The sequence below is a fragment of the Neopelma chrysocephalum genome, unplaced genomic scaffold (genome assembly GCF_003984885.1).
Source record: "Neopelma chrysocephalum unplaced genomic scaffold, ASM398488v2 Primary Assembly neopelma1_22b, whole genome shotgun sequence".
Classification (NCBI taxonomy): domain Eukaryota; kingdom Metazoa; phylum Chordata; class Aves; order Passeriformes; family Pipridae; genus Neopelma; species Neopelma chrysocephalum.
Window position 1 is genome coordinate 6,024,014 of NW_020897690.1, and position 20,432 is coordinate 6,044,445.

The window sequence follows — 20,432 nt, forward strand, 5'->3', positions numbered from 1 at the left end:
GTGGAGATTTCTGAATGCCATTGGATAGTCAGATCCCAGTACAAGTCATGCAGAGTTGGTGTTGGAGTAGCAGTAGCAGTAACCTGAACATGTCAACATGACTTATGTATGGGTATATAACCAAATGCAATGGTCATCAGAACAAATCATTTGCCACACCAACTGTCTTGTCACACTGCCTTGAAATACAAATCAAGGTCAATATTGAAGCTGCCTGCAGAAGTCTGTCCATACTTTTTTAGTTTCAAAATAATCTCACTTTTATCCCTAGTCTTATCTTTCTAAGTCTTTCTGTCTTAGTATATCCTGCACTTACTTCTATGCACTTTTTGTATCCTCCCATTTATTCTTCTGCCTAAGGTTTGGTAGCATGTAAGCCAGTAAAAGGAGGTTGGTTCTTTTGAAAGTACTGCATATGTAAGCTTCTCCTGGTGAATACACAGGTTTCAAGCTCATTATATGGCAAAAGTTTCTGCGCCTTTTTTTTTGAGGCCAAGATGTTAGGAAACCTAACCAAGAGAATGGAAGACTTAGGCACATAAACAAGAAGTCCCCTTCCTTTAGAGATGCTGAGCACCCAGCAGTGCTTGTGATGGCTAGCTTTAAACACTTTCCAGTGAGTAAGGTCTGTTTGTTTTTAAAGGTATCCTGTAAAAACATGAGTACTGGTATTTCTGTAGCTGCAGTTTTATCTAAAATGAGAAGCTATTCTTCTGTGTAGAATGGCATAAGATCCATTCAGCAGTCATATTCAAAATCTAGATCTTTAGAAAAAGACTTTTTATTTCAAACCTAATTAAGAAGTTTTTAGATACAGAGCTGTCTTTGGAGGAAAGGCTGCTTCCATCTAGCACCTTCAGTTTCAATTCCTGTACTTTAGGAGATCTGTCTCATAGGAGGCAGGGTGTCATTGCAGCTTTCATAGGCATGTGGCAGTGTTAGTTACAGATGAGCGTGGTTTTCTTCCCACTTAGCTCTCCAAGACTTGAAACAGAAACAAAGGGAGAGAATCCACCATTTCTTACTATAACTGTTTTCTCTGCCTCATGGCTTCCAAATTAGAGGGTTTTTTTCCCTAGCAGAACAACTGAGTTGTATCAATTGCAGATATATTACTAATATGAGAGTTTTTCTCACTCTTTCAGAAACTTGGGAATGACACGACTCCCAGAGAGTCTTTTGACACAACAATGAGCTCAGAACGACTGGATGGAAGTGGTGCAGGTACAGTATAGGTTTCTTGGTATAAACTCTTCTAGAAATTGCAAAATGCATAACTTCAAAAATCTCACTTCCCTCTTCAGATTGTATGTTTACAATTGCTAAGCAAAATAGGAGTTTACACTACGTGAAAATTATGTGCTTTGTTGGACAGCATGTCTCATGAAGTCAGCTTTAGGGCTGAATTTATGGCTCATTTTTACTCTTGTTGCACAGGAGAGGGACTACTTGGTGCAGGTACCTGGGATGCCTTCAATGGGATGCTGACTTTTAATGGGATCAGCAAAGCTGAAGCTCAACTCAGCAGGAATGTCTGTGCACGAAGAAGTGCAAGTGATGAATATATCTGAGGACCTAAATATGACCAATTTGCAAGGTTTATAGTAGTCTGCACATACCAACTTGAGTAGTCTTGACTTTCAGCTGTTTCAGCTGGCTCGTAGTCAATGGCAGCTGACTCTTCCCCGGATTTACCTGGTTTGATTTAAGCCAGGGCTGTCTGCAAAGCTGTGGAGCCCCCTGGACACTGCTCACATGCACAAAATTACTCTTCATTGTGTACAAAGTGGTGGCCAGCCTTGTAGTGCTTACTGCACCAATTCTCTCTGCACCTCTACCATTGTCAAGCTGTAGTCCTGGGCCCTGACACAGCAGTCAGTGCCTGTATTGCAGCCATCTCAGGACAAGATGACATTCCAGTCTCCATATATACTTTTTGAGACCGGCCAGTGAAGTATTCAAAAGGGATTCAGCTCCAGTGGTTTGTGTGTACCACATGAAAGGAGTGGGCTGAACTAGGAAATCAGGTCTGATTTCTCAGTAGCGGTGGTAGGTACCCTGTAAGCATGGCAGAGAAGATTGCTAAAACATACAGAAGGAAGGCTGGAAAAACAGGCTGAAATCAAAATCTAGTGTGGCCATCTTGATTGAGCACTTCAGATATCAATTATGAAGTTTTATACCTTTCTAAAGCAGTTTTTAAAAGCATAGTCAGAGCATGCCAAAATCTGTAAATCAATGCTTTTAAAGCCTGCTTATCTTTTGAGGAGGACCTCGTGGACTGTATGTGTCTCCAGATATCAGTAAACTGAAGTCAGAGGAGCGAGAATAGTCTGCACTTGGGGCATTAAAGTAGCTGGGGGTGTCCAACCCCAACTTTTCTCAGGTCTTTGTATATGACGCATTTCACCCCCACCTCGCTGCACTATGCTTGCCCTTCCTTTTAGCCTCCAGCTGTTAGTTGTTTCTTTACCACTCTTGCTTGAGAGCTCCCCAAGGCTCCTTTTCATTGTTGCAACTACAGTTTATCTTCAGTTTGGGCTAATTTATTTTAAATTACTGTGTTCTAATAATGTTAGGAGGCCTGAGGTCAGGAAGACAAGAAAGAGAATTAATGGAAAATTGCTGGATGTTGTTACAGGAAAACTAGAGATAGTGATGCAGAAGGAGAATAAGTTTTGGGGGTTTTATTCCTTGCTTTGTGTCTGGATGTTGCCTGATTTTTTTTTTTGTATGCACACACGCACAGGTGGAGAAGGTGTCCTGCTGTTTCGCTTGCAGCAAGAAAGTACTGAAAGCGTGCAGACACAAACTCTCCCTGTCACGCACTCACACAAATATATATGCACCACGCAACTGTCTGCTTTGCCAGAGTTTAACTCCAGCTGGGCTGAAAAACAGCTACATAAGCTGGAAAAACATATTGGAGATTGGCTTGCAACAAACTGTATCAACACTCTCCTCCCTCCCACTGTCATTAAAATGTCTGTGCTCAGCACTTTTGTATTCAGTAGGATTTCTGAATGGGAATAGCAGGTAGGTCAAGTCAGCATCTGTGAGCACATACTGGGTTTTACAAATAGGGCTACCAGTCTGCATTTCAATTAGTTTATAATTTTCTTCTGAGAATAAAGACATGACAATTGTTGAAAGTCCCAAGCTAAGATACGAGTTCCAAGATTATCATTGAAACTGCTAGATATAAACCTTCAACCTTCTGAAAGCTGCTGAGTAGGAAAGTAGGGCAGGCTTTTTGCTTGTTAGCAACCTGGAATCCAGCAGGCTTTCTACCAACTGATTTATTGCTTGGAAGTCACTGTAACTTTATCTGTAAATACCTTGGTCTTTATTTGGGATAAATAATACGTTCGTAAACTTACTAATGTGTCGAAACTGTAATCCACATGCAGTGTTATTAGTTAAATCAAAATATCATATAAAGAATACTTTGATCTGGGCTACGTTTCAGAATCTCCTCTAGAGCCTGCTAAAAGCAACAAATAAGAATATGTAGCCTGCTGGTCACACGCTTGAGATTTATTTTCTGGGACAGGATTTCTCTGTTGATCTTGGAAACCCAACCTTTTGTCTGTAGAGGCACAAAACAGTCAAGAGCTGCCTTTTCCACTGATCTATTGCTGTTTTCTCAGCAGGTAGGCTGTACCATCTGCTTCCAGAAATACGAAGGAGGAATAAGGTCCAGCTAGCCATCACGTCAAATATATTAAAAAGGGGGACATGCAATTGCCCCCTTGGGCAATTGAATTATCAAGCTTAACATGTGTAAGAATTAGCAGGTTTGGATGCTTTTCTTGCCGTGATTTTAAATACAACATTGGGGTCTTCTTACACACTCACATAGCTGTGCAGCAGTGATATGTGAGCTAATGGTGATATTTTCCACAAAAGCATATCTGTGCATGGAGCCTTCTGTGTTGCAGCAGACTTCATTTTATGTGTCTGTTTATTTCAGTGCCTAAACAGCAGCAGACCCTTCCAGAGAATCGGTTTGCATCGAATAAAGGTGACTCCCTTTCAGCATCGTCAGAAAAAAATTCAAAAGCTGAACCAAAGGCAGAAGCTGGCACAAAGGCAAGAAGTTCTTCCAACACACCTACCAGCCCAAAACCCCCACTGCAGTCAACAAAGCCCAGCCTGGCAGGACGACCCACAGTGCCACAGAAACCACGCTCTGCCTCTCGTACTGGTGAGGAGCTCTTCTGAGCAGTCCTTGTCTCCAGCTCTGGGTATTTCTGAGTCGTGTTTGTGTGGCCTATGGAGGAGACAGCTATCACCACATGCTGAACAGAAGTTAAATGTAGAGGGACGAGTTCTTCAGTGCCTTGCTCTTGACTCGCATCCTTCTTTTCCACCTCCTTTTGTCCTAATTTGAAACCATTAATAAATGGTTTAACCTATGATCCTCAATAGTAAAGTATGAGAAGTAGTAGTAGTGGCAGTGGCAGAGCTGTTTTGAGTTAGCCTGCTTTCACAGAAAAGGCGAGTATAGAAGGCTACTTCAGCATCAAAGTCCTGTTGTAGTAGCACTGACAGTAGCACTGTATTTTCTCTAAACACCTGGCTATAAATACTGAAATCCTTGAGGCTGTGTGGCAGACTGCTTTTAGCCTTCAAGCAAATCCAGTTATTCTTAATAACCTGCACAAACCAAGTGTCTCTTACCATCTTTTTCCTTCTTTAGCCTTTGTTTCTTTCCTTATTGCTATTGACTGGAAATAACTGTAACTATGCTTTTATAACCCTGCAAGACTGCCGACTGAATAACTATTAACTTCTGTTCTGTCCTAACCTCCTGCCCAGGTATTATCTTAAGGTTTCCAGTAGTGGGAAATACTTCAGCAGATCTCTCACACGTTTGCGTGTCTACTGTCTAATTGGCCTATGTCACAAACCCCTCTTCCCAAAGTACAGCCACTGCAGGTGAGGGAAATTAAAAGCCAGTTAGTGACTTCCCCAGTAGCCATGCCAAATACAGCTTATTAATTGCTGTTGAGTGAAAAATGTGAGCATGGCCATCTCTAAGAGCTTGCAGCCCTCTTGGCTTTTCCCATACTCACTGTTGACCTTAGAATGATGTCATTTCTGGTAAAGACGAGGGGACAGAGGGATGTTACAGCCTCCTCTCTGCCCTTGATGTGTAACCTGAGCATTACTTAGTCTCTATACTCCAGTGGGCAGTACGTTGTTCAAATACAAATTCACCATCAGGTTTTAGATGGCTTTATTTTTATTTTATTGACCATTTTAAAAATGGTCATTAAAGTGAGAGATATTGGGTAAGATACAAAGATGAATACAGCAGGAAATCATGTCTTATTTGGTGATGCCTAATCTGTAAAATAGGCAGTGTTCTATCAAAGTTTTAGGTATCAGAAAGACCTGAGCTATGTTTCTGCCAGCTCCTGTTTCCGGCAGAGAGAGCATACTGTGGGTTTAACACAAGAGAGTAATTAGTACTTACTCATAATAGGTCAGCTCTTTGGGGAAGAGTAAAAGCAATGTCATCTCTGTTACAGTCCAACTTCTATTCTAGTACTTATAGTATAGTAAACCACTGCCTAAGCTTGCCCAGGCAACATGATGAAAAAACCAAGCATCATTCATTCCGTGCTCTTGCTCTTGCTGTTGTTTCCAGCAGTGTGGACAAACAAATGGCAGCAAATTTTTGCTAAGTAATCTGGGAGCAAAGGAACACAGCTCAAATGTCCACAAATTGTCAAAAACTGAAAGTGGTTCCTCAATAAAGCGCATAACTACTTTAGTTCAGAAATACATAGCTGTGTTTGCCAATCACTGTGCTCATCTGTATGTTAGTACTGAGCTTCCCAAAGCAAGTGGCCTCACAGGCATATCAAAGGTCCAAGAATTGGTGTATCTGTTCATATCAAGTTGCATTTGGAAGGTCATCGCTTTCCTGTGCTGAAAGTGAAAAGATTGACTTCCTTCGTGGTGGATTCTCAAAAACAAGATAAATTCCTATTAATTTCTAGTATACAACTGAATTAACTCTTCATATAAATATGCAATATAGGTGGTATTCTGAGTTCCTTTTTTCCTTTTATCAATGCTAATGTATCTTCCTAGTTCCTCTGTTGAGTATATATGCCACTGTTTACTTCTTGGCAAACAAACATACAAGGAGGTTAAGTAATCCACTGTAGCTGTACTTCCCTGCTGTCCAAGTGAAGGCTGTCTAGTGGAAGACTGAAAAGGTCTTCTCGTAAGGACTGTAAAGATGGTAGTCAACTTGCCATACATAATGCATATGCAGCCTTTTAGAAAAACAAGAGATCTAGATGGTTTAAACTATGGATTTGAATTTAAGTTTTAGATTTCCTCACAGTCCAGAAGATGAAGTATTTTTTCTATTTAGCAAATCTTTACAGATGCCCTTGTGTTATGTATTGGGAAGTTATTCCTGGAAGTATAGAGCTCTGTAGGCTATTTTTGTAATTTGTTTCCCTGGTTCACTTTTATGCCTTGTAACTGTGAAACAGGACATCTGAGTTGATCAGTTCATTCTGTTTCTGAACAATGAAAATACAAATAGAACAAATATTTCCAAAAATCCATGCAAATTTTTTTTCAGCTCTTCTTTACAAATTACATACTTATGTCTTGCAGGAAATTCAGTTGGTCCCATCAAATTTCTATTTATGCTATAATAGCTGTACACCTGAAAATGCTGAAATTCAGATCTTGCTTTGACTGCTAAAATCCTTTCACTTGGACTGAGGACCATTGTGCATTCTCTTGACATTATGTAAATTCCTGAATCCTTCATCTTCTGGCTCAGATCTTGTTTGTGTATCGTGTTGAGGTTTGGCCCCTCATAAACAGCACCGTTTCTGTGAGTTTCAGTGCAAATGTAACTTCTTGCCCTTTTGTTTGTGTTACTCCACAGAGGAAGCTCCAGAGTCTCCCTCCGGCCCCAGTTCCCCAAAAGTTGCCCTGCTTCCACCTGTGCTAAAGAAAGTTCCTTCTGATAAAGAAAAGGATGGTCAGAGCACCCCTTCAGTCAGATCATTTTCTCAAGAAGGTAGGAGTGTTGGTATAACTTGTTCCAGTGTGCTCGTCTTCGAGTGAAATTTGATGTGTCATTGTTCCCTGATTTGTTTTCACTTGAAAGAGAAGTGGGTTATTCATCTGAAGGTGAAAAGGGCAAGGAAAGTGTATCTGGTCACCTATTCTGCATCTCCTCACCCATCTTCCTTTGATCAAATCAAATGAAAGATTAATCCCTTGGTATTAATAATGTAGCTGAACAATTAAGGGACTCTTGTGTATATTTTGGTTAGTTTGGTCTGAACTAAGATGCACACAATAATGTGAAATGTAGCTCTGTGGTTCAGCACATTTCCAGGGGAGCAGCCATGACTTTGGTCCTTGCAGCTAACCTGTTTGTATTCCTCCTTTCTGTGGGGTCACTGCATGTGACTGAGTTCACCTTCTCCTCGGGCAGTGAGTCTCTGTGTGCCGGGGCAAAGCTTGGTACCTTTTATGCACAATAGTAGGCTGCTGCCTTCTCTATGCTGATTTTCACATGTGCACTGGATTTCTACTTCTGCTGATGCATTTTGTTGCCCACAGTTGGCTCTTAGAAGAACTAAGGCTTCCTCTGATAGCATAGCATAACATAGGCTATGTGGAGAAGTAGTCACAGAAATGTTCCTCAGCATGGTGTTAGCTGGTGTTTAAAATCTGGGGGTGAGACCTCTTTCCTTCCTGGATCTCTCCTCAAAGAAGACATCTGAGGTGATTCCCATCACTTAAGCTATGAAACAAAGGGGTGCTCTTTCACAGTCTGACAACAGATTTTCATAGTGTAGGATGGGGACAACTGAGTCGAGGCAGCTACATAATGCTGGGTTGTAAAGACTGAGAAGTTGTGCTGCCCACAGAACCCACCACTAACTTCTAGATGAGGTGTGGGGCAAAGCCATCCCCAAAGCAGCATGGTCCATAGATAAGTTTTGAGAAGCTTCTCCCTAAGGCTACCATTTTCTTTATGAAACAACTTACCTCACAGTCTGGGTGTTGTGCTGCTTGGAAAATCGTTGCAGCGGTGGCTAACATTTGGTGACTGCATGTCAGCACATGTGGGGTATTTGTTTTGATTCTCACTTCAGCCACCTGTATGATGCCATTGGGCTGCTCTTGTGCCATAAAGGTACAGCAGAACTACCACAATCTCACTGAATTGTGTACAGCTAGCAGGACACAACACACCCAAGGACCTCTCCTGTCCCTGGAGAGGGCTGAGTATTCAGATGATCTATGTTGCCAAAAGCAACAGGAGTCAGACACTGCTTTCTTACTCCTTGCTCCCTTAGACGTCTCCAGACAATTTGGCCTAACACAGGGTTTTCTAGTTGGCTCTACATTGCACTGTACACGTTTGATTGATCATAGTTTAGACTGGCTGAAGTTGGGTTTCCAGGTCCTTAAAGAGCTCCTATGCTTTGCATAAAGTTGTTTGGGAAAGAGTAAATTCTGTTTCTTTTATTTTTTTATTCCTTTTCATGTTTTCTTTTTTCTTCATTACTATTCTACTTCCTCACTCAGTTGTTCCTCTGTCCTTTCTGCTGCTGTTCAGGCTAGCATGTTCAATTTATTTCTGCAACTGGTAAATCACTGCAAATCTGTCTAAGTTAGTAAACAAAATTATATTTCCTATGAAACAAAGCTAAAAATTAGATTATACTTGATTATAAAATTGCTTTATGTTAATGAGTTTAACTGTTCTTTGTGGGACAATCTCCAAATACACCTGTTTGCAGCTGTAAGATTGGGCTCCAGTTACTAACATACCCAAATATCTGGGCTACATTTAATCAATCACCTGGCATACTGATTACTACTCTTGGAACAATTGATTAAATGGGTTGGATAAGTGAAATTATTTGTATTACTTTCTGTACTTGGGCCTACAGAGCAGCTTAGGAGTATAAATGAATCATTTTCCTTGCTAGAACAAACAGGAGATTGTCAAAAAAGAGATGCAGCTCTTGACTGTGCCAAGCCATCTGGCAACGTGAAAACCACTCCGGGGCAGTATTCTACCAGTGCAGAAGAGGAAGCTAATGTGCCTGGGCAGAGGAAGGCACAGCCAACTTCTGGTTAGAAGTTTTCATTTTTCATCAAGATGATGCTTGAAAACTGGTACTAACAATTAAGAAACAGCAATAGCAAAGAAGCAACAAAAGAGTGTGGGTTTGTCATTGGGTTATGAGAAAGGAAAAATCTCATGGGATGCTAATCATCTTTTTATCCCCATGGGAGTTGCATGGCGTGAAATAATTCCCAGATAAGAAATGCATGTGCATTTTTCCTTCGTGGCAACACCAGTGACCAGTACCATCTAGTGCCCACAGCCCCCCTGCAGAAGAGCACTCGTTACAGTCTGTGGTTGCTCAGTGCAGCAGCACTGGCACGCTGCCGTGTACGCACGCTGCAGGTGGGCTGTCTGCTGCTTTGTGTGCTTGCACACCTTTTCTTTCTAAGATGTGTGCACTTTGGTGTTTCAAAATACATTTCAGCTTGAATATTGTTAGTGCCAGTTTCAGTGCATCACTCACAAAACCGCTTGAGAACTGGATAAATTCAGATTGTTTATTATCACTTTGATTTTTCAGTTGCGTAAGCAAACAAACAAACAAAAAACACCAAAAGATCCCAAGCCCACCACTGTGGTGCACTGAGGAGCAGCTTTGACTTAGTGAGCTCATTCAGGAAGTTATAAAAATGTTTGGTTACTCTATATGTTTTTAAAATATAAAAACTCCTGTTCTCAAATGGTACATGTTTACATGTTTGCCTTTACATCTTCACTGGTTTGTTTAAACAATTATTCACACTTACTTTTTTTCTGAAATATTTTATTGGGTATTTGAATATCTCATGCAACTCCATTTACCCACAGTTTTTCTACTTATAAGACATCACATATCCCTTTTGTAACATCCTCGCCCCAAAATTTATAAACTGATTTCCTTATCATATTGTAGAATCAAACTTAGTCCATCCAAACTTAGAATCTCCCCTCCCTATCATAATCAAGTTATTATATTTTAGTTCATTCTAAACATCTCTCTGAAAAAATAAATTTTGAAAGCTGAGATGCTGCTACAGACCAATGGAGGTCACCTGTGTATGGTTTCATCGGGGCAAGGGTAAGCTCTTGTGGCAGAAGCCTGCTTGCACTACGTGGACTTTAATGTCAGGGTTTTTTTCAGTTATTTTGGGGGCAAACTACCTGCCTAGATTTATCAGGCCATAAACAGAAATGGCTGCTGCAGGGTGTGTTTTGAGTTCTGTTTGAAGAGTTCATGGGGGCCAAACAAAGGCCGGGTAATTAGTAGGAGGTACAGGTGTCAAGAATGACTCAAAAATTTTCCAAGTATCTATTTCTTTGAGAAGCAGTGGTGTTTTGGAAAGTGGAAATGCTTGAATATTTTTTACTGTATTTAGGTATCTTAATCCTCTCCAGTTCTATTCATAGTTTTAAAATCCTTTCTCAAAATCCTTTCCTGTTTCCCGACTTGCAAAGCCAGGATAAGAATGCAGTGAGTGTGTAGCTGCTGGCTCTCATTTCCTCACATATTTTGTTTTGGCTCGCGCAAATGAGGAGACAGGTATTTTGGACTCTGGAGAACTATTTGACTGCCTCAGCAGCTCAGCAACATCTCCCCTGGGATCCCTCTCTGCATTTCCTACATTCCTGCCAGTCCTTAACACATCTTGGCACAATTTTAAAACAGCCACGGAGAGGCATCTGTGACAGCCTGCTGTTTGCCTGCCTCTGCTGTGGCTGGTGCTGTGTGCCGGTGGCAGGGCAGGCTGTCTCTTCCAGTGGTGAGGCTATAGATGAGCGCTACACGGGGAAGGAGAGATGATGCTTCATGCCCACTGTGGCTGCTGGTGCCTTGTCAAGAGAGGGGTTCGCAAACGTGGTCAGGCACAAGGATCAGTGTGAATCAAAGCTGGACATCCTTACCTGAAACGGTGGAGCAAAGAAGGTCTCATAATCATAACATTTAATTTTGTGGGGCTAAAGTGAGATGGCTTGCAACAGAGTCACATATAAGTGTGTTTAAAATGTCATTTTAAGTGGAAGTGTGAGATTTCTAAAGCTGTCAATCCTTGGGTAATGTCACCCCGGTTAATGTGTATAACCTGCTTGTTACCATAGCAGTTGTAGACCACTGATTAGATCAGGAATCTTAACAAGGTTTTACAACCTTCTTTCCAATTTATTTCAAAGCTTATAGCTTTGGAGAAAACCCTGGCTTTACAGAGATTTTTAGAGTGCTGAGCAAACGAAATGGATGCTGTTTGCATTTAGATCGTGGGAAAGAGGGTATATCCTCCTGCTTTCCCTGTTACAGGGCACAGAAAGGCACAGAGCCCATGATCTCGTCTGGAAGAGATGATGGTTGGGCTTAGAGCCATGGGTGTCCCCCATATCAGGGAATAAGGAGGACATCAGGACGTGGCAGTGAAGTGGGGCAGGGAGAAGCAGTTTGGATAACTTGGATGCCACAGTGAATGTCTGTCCTGATCAAAGCTTCTGAGTCAAAAAGGAGAATACAGATGTGTCCTGCTAGGGAGACAGGGCTGCCTGGGATGTGTGCTGCCGGTCTGAGGGGTGTTCAGCAGGGATATCCATCTGAGCAGTCAGGAGTGTACTGTCTCAGATCCATCCCAGCTGGAAAAAAAGAATCCTATTCTGTTTTGGCAGCAGTATGAAGAGAAAAAAATCTCCAAGTCATTTCTGACTGTAATGTTTACCGATGTCAGAGTGAAGTACTATGTGTCATATTTCAAGTTTGCCTGCTTGCCAACCAACAGCAGAATAAAGCTTACTCAAATTCTCTCTCTTCTCTCTCACCTTTTCTGGTTTGAAGAATTAATGGACCTATGCTACTGCCACTAGTGCAAGTTAAATGAGTAGGATCAGGAGCAGGTCTTGTGTGCACGAGTGACTTCTTTTTTTCCTTTCTCTCTCCTCAACAATCATGTAAGACTTGTTTCTGTTTTATACAGCTGCGAAAAGAAGCCCTGGGCAGCAGTCTCACGAGTTCCAGGAACTGAAGCAGAGGTCCTTAAGTAAAGATGGTCATCAGGGAAGCAAGTCCAGTGACTCCGGCGAAGAAGCAGATAAAGATTTTATTTTTGTTTAGCAATCAGTACAAGTGCTTTGTAGCGCAAGAGCTTTTTATAACAATCGGGGTTCAGCAATCAACAGCCCCTCTAGCCAGCTGCTCTTTCACCACAGGTACATTTCCATGCAGAAAACCTGATCTTCCAATCATTATTTACAGTACACTTGGCATTGATTCGGTCCTTAATTTCTATTCTGTACAATGCAGACATTCCTTTCCATGCCTTTGCCTAAAGCCAGCCATTCTTTCATGTATTCTACTTGAATATCTCTGAAGCAGCTACAAAGAGTGCCCTGCATTAGGGCATTTAGAAAGCAAAGCAAATTAACTGGAGACTGTCTTACACTAATACACTGTACAGCAGGTAATGTGTTGTACTGCTGAATGTAAATGTGTCAGATCTGCACGTGACTTACCTATAAATATATTCTTGCAGTATGCAATTGCACATTGTAATTATATTAAAAGAGCACACTAATAAAATAATTTGTATAGATTATATATATTAAATGCTTGGGTATGGTTTTTACATTCTCCCATAGGGAGCTTCTTTCTTCCTGTTCTCCTACTGTACATAAAGCTCCAACACTTACATTTGTGTACCGTCAGAAAGCACAACGGAGAAGGATTTGGATGACGTATAATCATGGTATGCTTCCACATTCGTATATTAATGTATATATTGATTGGAATGAGGGCAATTGAAATTTTATTAATATTGGTGTTTTCTAGAGGCCTTCCTCGGTTTTGTCTGCATATTAGCTTCCTTTCAATGTGTAATTCTATGAGAAACATAGCCCGACACCTGTAAAAACATTTCAGCTTTTGAGGGAGGGGGTGCAAATTTCACAGCTACCCACTTGCATTACAGGTTGAAGGGATTTTATTCATATGTATATTTGTAACAATAAAAAAATGATTTTACAACTGAAATACTAGTCTTTGTTTTTACAAAAGTGTCTGTGGTCTGATGGTCTCTGCTCTTTGAATCTGGCATTGAGTCAGGTAGACAAAGTGTGCGGTTAAGACAAAACCCATGTCATTTTTCTACCTCTAGTAAAGTGCCTGTTCCAGCTGAAAGGGACACATACACATTATCTTTATAAAACTGCTGAAGGAAGATCTCTTTGCTAATCTCCTCCCTTGGGATCTTCAGCAGAGTAGCCTTCACATGAGCCAGAAACACCTGCTATCTGAATTCCCAATTTTAATCCAGTAGGACAAAATAAAATTGGTGTGGTAACTCTCTCTCAAGAGCAATTTCCCTGGCCCTTCTGTGGCTTCTTGACTGGACAGAAATGCTCAGAAATGCTTGTTAGGTGACCTTCTGTCTGATCCCTGTGTACATGTCTGCTATTGCCACTTCTCCTATTACAGTATAAAGGGCTGCTAAGTCAAAACAGAACATCTTAGAAGCTTGGTAGAGGTTTACATCTCAAAAGTAGGCTACAAGGCTGTGGGAAAGAGGTTCTGAGGGCTGGGGGTTCGTGCCTGGGGTTTGCACTGTCTTGAAATTCTGCATTTGTCTAAAATCATTGAGAGAGTTCTTCACATTCACATATATATTCATGATTTATTTAGCATTGGTAAGAACAAAAGACAAATTGCAAAGAAAAACTAGAAATACTTGTATTAGTAATGAAAATTAATCCAGTCATAAATAAAATGCAATATTTATTCCCATAGGACATGGAAAAGAAAACTGCCTGAGAAGTTTAAGTATGCAAGAAGGGTTGCCCTATTTATTGGTTTTGTGGATTTAAGACAATTAACAGCAAGAGTTGCGGTGTAAATTAAGACAAAAATTTAAAATAGTCTCTAACTTCCAGGGAAGTTAGTTGCTGAGAATTTCTTACTTGTCCTTGATGTCCTTCTTATCAGTCATCTCAGATACTGAGGTACTGATCCTGCTGTGGGAAGTCAGGGCAGTAGTTTGTGCCCATCACCCTGGTATCAGTAAGCCAAAGACAGGGATGTCTCAAAGGCTGTAAGCATGTATTTGTGCTGTTAAGAAGAAAAGCTCTAGTGCTGTAACATTTTTTGGCTGGAGTGTAGTGATTTCATTAGACAGCAGTATATTTCCATTGGCTGTATTCCAACCCATCAGTGTGTTGTGGGTCAGGCTGAGTGGTGGAGGAAGAACTTTAGAGGAGTGCAAGTGAGAGCTCTTGAAGACCTGGGATTTGGTTTTTGTGTGTGTGGCTTTGGGTGTGGGGAGGATTGATGGTTTTCGTTTCTTTACTATCTTTCTGACTGACACACACAGCACTATCAACCTGACTGCAAAGAATTCACATTGCAGAACACCCCCTTTCTTGTACCTCTACTACATTTAGGAAATAGTGACTTTTATTTTCAGTATCTTGAGCTCATAGAGGCCGTGGATGAGTGCCAGTGTGTTTCAGGGAAAGAACAATCACTGCCCTGGTGCCAAGCCAAGCTGGTTGGGAGGTTTGGGGGGATCACAGCTCTATGGGGCAGGAGCCTTTCCATGAACTGCAGGCCCTCCAAAGCAGGTTTGCAGCTGAGGGAATCCTCGTTTCTCTTTTTGCCTCCCTGGTGCCTGAGCTGCATTGTGGTCAGTCCCCTGTGCTCCCTGCCTGTCCTGACCTGTGTACTGCCCTGAGAGTATAAGGGGCAGAGCCTGGAAGCCACATTCAGCTGCTTTGGTGGGATGCCAATGGCAGAGACCCCTGGAGCTCCTGGGAGACTGAACAGAGATCAGCTATGGTACCACTGAAGGAAAGGGCTGGTACTTGTTCTCTCAGGGAATCCATAGCATATTTGAATACCACTGATGCCTTGCATTCCTCCCCGTGACACACTGGGTGCTGCCTGAGCACCTCCAGCTGTGCCAGCAGTGGTGGGAGCAGAGTTTGGCATGGGAGGAGAGGTGACTTGCACCCAGGCGTGCTGCTGGCCTTCCTTTTGCAGCTGAGGGCTTCTCCACAGTGCTGTGTTGTGCAGTCTGGTTGCACAGAAAGGGCTCACAACATCCAGCTAGGGTTATATCTGACATGATGGCTTGGTCTCTGGGCTGGTGTCAGGCAAGACAGCAGCTCCATGATGCATTTGCCATTTTTAGGCCTGACAGCAAAGGGGTGGCAGTGTCTGAGGTGACAGCAAGGTCCTCTGCTTCCTCCTGTGCACATAAGCACTCATACTGTATGACCAAATGAGAGGGAAGGACCAGCAGCCCTAGTCACCCAGTTAGAAATGCTGCCCTGGAAGAGTTGCTAGCACCAGCATCTCCATTCAGAGCTTCACCTATCTGATCCACACTTGAGAAAAAGGGGCAAGAAGCTCTCTTGGAGGGACCTGCCCTGCTCTTTTCTGCTCATAAATCTGGTTTTCAGGCTTTTCTGTTGAGGAATTTCACCTGTGATGTATGTAGCAGGAGCACCTTCCCCACTGAGATGTGCTGGAGAAGGGCTGTGGCTTCCTGCCAGACTCCAGCGTGAACTCAAATAGCTCTGTACCACATCTGCAGGACCTACTTCCCACTCTCTGCCAAGGGAGGTTAAAATCTGACTGATAGATTCTGAGCTTTTTAAAGTATTCCCTGATGTGCAGTAACAAGAGTAAATAGCTGCTTCCTAAGATGGGAACTGCAATTATCTTAAATCTTCGCCCTTTGCCAGACCCAGCCAGCCAGGCTGAGATGACATGGGAATTAATGTGGCCCATTAGTCACAAATCTGCACGACCCACCACACTTAACTGAGAGCTGCCATCAGCATGAGCTCTCACTGCCACTGCTTATTAATTGATTAATGTGGAGATGATTTCTTTCTCCTGTTGCACAGAAAAAAAAGGTACTGAGAATCATTTTTAGGAAAATGCCAGAAAGCTCTGTTCCTATTTGAGATGCATGAGAGAGTCATGCTGATTTACCCACACCCACGGATGCTAATGCTGGTTGGGCTGTGCCTGAATCCCACCTCTGGAGATTATCCTCTGGTTGTGCTGAAGCCTGGGGTAGGTTTCAGTTAGTGACACTGTCTTTTGCTTCTCCTGAAGCTGTGGCCCAAAGGATCTGATAACAAACACAGTGCAGGTGAGTAACAGAGATTTTCATTTAATACTAGACTCCTGCTGATCAGGCCTAGGAAGCAGAGTGGTCTTTCCCCATCTCAAGAAATGGTCTGTAAAGGGAGAGGATGAACATTGCTACACAAGCACATGGTGATGACCTTCACTTTCTAATGTAGGAGCTGACAAAACCCAGCTGTCTGAATCATTCCCTCACAGTGCCATCAGCCAAAATGTTTGCTGCCCAGCCAAAACCCTTTTAACTCCTTGGAATGCCTCGGTGGCATTGCCAGAGGGTCTCTCAAAGGTTACAAACTGCCCACTGGATAATTAAAATGCCTTCACTTTGTCACATAAACATTAACTTGTGTCCTGATTAAGAGAGAAAAGTGCTGCCTAGGGCTGACTTCTGCCTCCCCATTCTGGATATAAGAGATCATAGGAAGATCTGCCAGGCACCATTACAGCTTTACTACTCATCTCTGTGCCCATCCTCTTGCAGTCCCTCAAGCCTCTTCCCAATACGAGCATCATGCCAGCACCACAGGAAGTGCCTCTAGAGCCACCTGAGCCTCCTTCCACTAGTGTCCAACATTTCCAATGCCTTCATGATCACAGGCAGGGCAGGACCTCACAGCAGCTGGAGTGTCTTCCCCAGGGCCAGAGAGGTGTGTGTTCATTTTTGGTTAAGACTAAACAGCTTCATCAAATACACAGGACTCCCTTGCCCTCAGGCCATGATGGCACCTTGTTTCAGCAGGCACTGCTGGTGACTGGCAACTTAAAATGGTGCTCTGATCATTGCACTTGGAAACCTTCTTTTCCCTTTCTGACACAGAGGTTTCTCGAGCTCTGAAGGGCAGTTTTCCAGACTTGAGGATTTGCTGGCAGCATCAAGGCTTCAGTGGATTTGGCCATAGAACTCCCACCATTTCACGTGCCCCATTCTGATCCCTTGAGACAAAAATGTGTGGAAAACTGTCTGGAACACCTTGGCTGAAGGCATTGGTGCTGCAGGCTTGTCCTCATGGGGCTACTCCTTGTTCGGGCATGTGACTGGTCTGGAACAAGGGCAGAAGGGCTGTGGGGTGACAGAAGCTTTACTTCATTATAGAGACAGTGGTTTGGTTTAGTATTTATTTATTTATTTATTTGGCATTAGAGAATTGCTGAAAGGCTAAATGCTGCTGGGTTGTCCTGAGGCTCTGAGAGGGGGAGCTGAGCGATGTCAGCTTCAGCAGGGGCGCCTGCACTGAAATCCAGTGGTAGCTGGCAAAGGACATGAAGCTATGTGTTATGTGCCATTGGGAGCTGTACAGTTGTGTGTTCAGAGACCTGGGAACAGGCATCTGAACAGGTTGAAGAAATGCAAAAGTGAGGCCTCAGGGTATCTGCAGGGCAGGGAAACAAATCAAATAGTGTAAGAGCTGATGGCAAGTCCCTAGAAAACAGGCGGTGGGGGCTGCATCCAAGTGCCTGTTGGGGATGGGGGACACCCCAGAGGTTCTGGGGTCACATGCGGTGAGGAAAAATCCCAGCTGGTGAAAAACGACTGATAAAGAGCAGTGGCAGAGCTCCTGAAAAAACCTCTTTTCCTCTGAGTTCAGGACAGAGCTGTCAGTTCTCCATCAGCACGCAGCCAGGGACAAGTTGGTCCTTGGGACGAAGTGCTTATCTGGGCAAGAACCAGTACCAGGCTGCCAGCTCACCCCCTCCCTGGACCATCTCATCTGTGGTTGCTCCTGCTGCATCAGGGAGACCCCACAGGGACTGGGGCTGCCACTGTCCTGGGGTTGCAAATTCCCTCTATACCAAGTACTGAAGAGAAATCACTGTAAGAGCAACGATGCTCCTCAGCACCAAGAAGCTGAACAGTGAGACTCTGTATTTTCAAATAGAGAGAAAACAAACTGTGAGTCTCTGCACATCAGATGAAGGAGAAAATGCATTTTTTTTTGAGGTGTCATTGCAAGGGCTGTGTTATTGAAGGACTTAATTTCTTATGCTGTATCCCATAGCAAACTGAAGAGACTCCTGCAGATTTGAGAACAGTCTTTTCCAATTAGAAAGCCACTCTGCCTTTGACACCTCTACATCAGCTGATTGAGGGATTTATTAGATGCAGGTTCCAAGTGTTTGGAAAGCTTGCATGGAAAAGCAGATATGCTGCCATGGTCCCTCCCAGCTCTGTGTTGAGATCCTTGCTCCTATGCCACTGTGCTGATGCTGCTTTGGCAATTTGTGATAAGTTCTGCCAGCTGACCCCAGCCCAAGTCCTTCAGAGCCTGTTTTATCTGCTTTTCCAGTAAGCTGAATTGAGGAGAAAAAAAGCTGCGTAGGAGAAAGAGTATTTAATTAGATTGATACCAGCCAGGGAAAGCAGAAGAGGGGCTGCTAGCTTAGGAAATCCAATTTGGTTTCACTGAATGGAGGAGAAAAGTTAACTCTGTAATCTCTTTTTAGCATCATTCCAGGAATGCCTCCCTCCCTTCCCATTTGCTTAGGTGGGTAAGACCCAGCAGAGGGTAAGGAGAGTGCTGTGGAGGTTGTTCATTTGGACAACATTAAATTCTATCTGAAGACTGGAATAATGGAAGTCATTAGCTGTAACTGAGACTGCAGTCCCTGTCTGGATAGCAAAGAGCATCATGTGGCTGGGGGAAATGTCAGCTTTCCTTTGGGAAATCTCTTCTTAGATCCCTTCTGATGGCCTGAGTCCTGACTCCTCCTTTTCAGCAGCATCCTGGTGGGAAGGAGTTGGCTGCTCCCCTGTAGCACTCAAGGAATCCCACTGCTGGTCCAAAATGGAGAAGAGAACAGAGAACTGAAGCTGCACAGTTTGGGGAGCTGCATATGGGAAGGCTGGAAAAACCTGGCCTTGGTAGGAATCTGTGAATGGGAACATCTGTGGGATGGTAGACTGTGTCACACCACATCCATCAGTACCTGACACAAACTGTTGTTGCACCTCTTTGCACCGTGCACACACACACCCTGCACCAGGTAAGCCAGAAATGATGGAGCCAGCATCTAACCCAGCACAGGCATGCTGGATTTGCTGGGCAGAAGGAGGGAGTGGAGGGAAGGATCGGGAAAGATGGGGCATCCATGTTGGAAGGTAGGAATTGAAGTCTGCTGCTAATAAGCAGCTTGTACCCCTGTGAGGGTGGGTTTGGAAAGATGAGTCTGTTTCTTTTCTGCAGCAGACAGCTTCATCTCTGACTTGATTTCCAAGCAGTGGTAAGGAGCTTCACTGACTGTTATTTCCACTTTGATTCCCTTTCAGTTTGCCTTTCATCTGCTTCTCCAGCATTTTTCTTTGCTGGGATGCTCACAGACCCCTTGCCAGGCAGCAGCGGATCGTCCTCATCCACGGCAGCCCCAGCTGCACACAGCTGCTAAGCTGGCACACTTGCCTCCCAGTTGCCCTGATGCAAATCAGGCTCTGGGGAAAATGGGACACACTGAGGATCCAGCCTGGAGTTTTCTGCAGAATCTGTGCAGGACCTAAACTACCTGTGAAACACTTTCTCAGTGCGGGATGAAATGCTGGTGGTGCCAGTGGTGGCTTCCTCAGTGTCTCTGGTCAGTGCAAAGCTGAGGGAAGCAGAAGCCATTTGTTGAGGAAAATTATTTCCATTTATAAATCCATATTTCTATGTATTTGGAATTTCCTTCTGAAAAGGGGAGAAACAAAGTTGTGCCACAAATCCAGATACTGGATTTGGGTTTTTTGTTCCTATTCTGTTCATGGAAACCCAAATGTTTCATTTCACATCAATACTTTGAGTCTGGCCCAAAGAACAAGGCATTTTTCAGCTGCCCCTTTTTCTGTTTCCAGATCAGCAATCTGCACTTTTATCAATGTCTTCCCATTTACAGTTGCTTAATTAAGCCTTTCTTCAAAGCTAGCCCAGCCTGGGGTTTGGCCACATGCTCCTTATTTTGCTCTTTACTTGGGAAAAATTGCTATTTATTAATTTATTATCAGTATCGACTAAATAATACATCATTGCTGGTGTCCCTCAACTGGACAGCTCCCCGACCCAAGCAGGGCCAGGAAATGCTTCTAGCCCCAAGGCACTTGCTGAAGCACATTCATTTAAGAGCCAAATGCATCTGCAGTAAGGGTGAAATCACAGAATCTGTTGAGTTGGAAGGGACCCACAAGGATCAACAAGTCCAACTCCTGGCCCTTCATAGGACCATCCCCAA

General features: G+C 43.3%; 1 protein-coding gene across 6 annotated transcripts in view; it reads left to right on the forward strand.

The window, feature by feature from the left end:
* The window catches only part of CARMIL1 (capping protein regulator and myosin 1 linker 1), a 194,559-nt gene extending 181,439 nt beyond the window's left edge, over positions 1-13,120 (forward strand). For 4 of the 6 annotated variants that reach the window (XM_027678778.1, XM_027678794.1, XM_027678786.1 and 1 more), the window contains 5 exons: positions 1,146-1,224; positions 3,974-4,207; positions 6,926-7,060; positions 8,994-9,140; positions 12,067-13,120. In XM_027678778.1, coding sequence (XP_027534579.1) covers positions 1,146-1,224; positions 3,974-4,207; positions 6,926-7,060; positions 8,994-9,140; positions 12,067-12,203 — 732 coding nt within the window. In that variant the 3' untranslated portion in view covers positions 12,204-13,120. The remainder of the gene's footprint in view (positions 1-1,145; positions 1,225-3,973; positions 4,208-6,925; positions 7,061-8,993; positions 9,141-12,066) is intronic. The other 2 variants (XM_027678811.1, XM_027678820.1) reach the window with 1 other exon arrangement.
* The last annotated feature ends 7,312 nt before the right edge of the window (positions 13,121-20,432 follow it).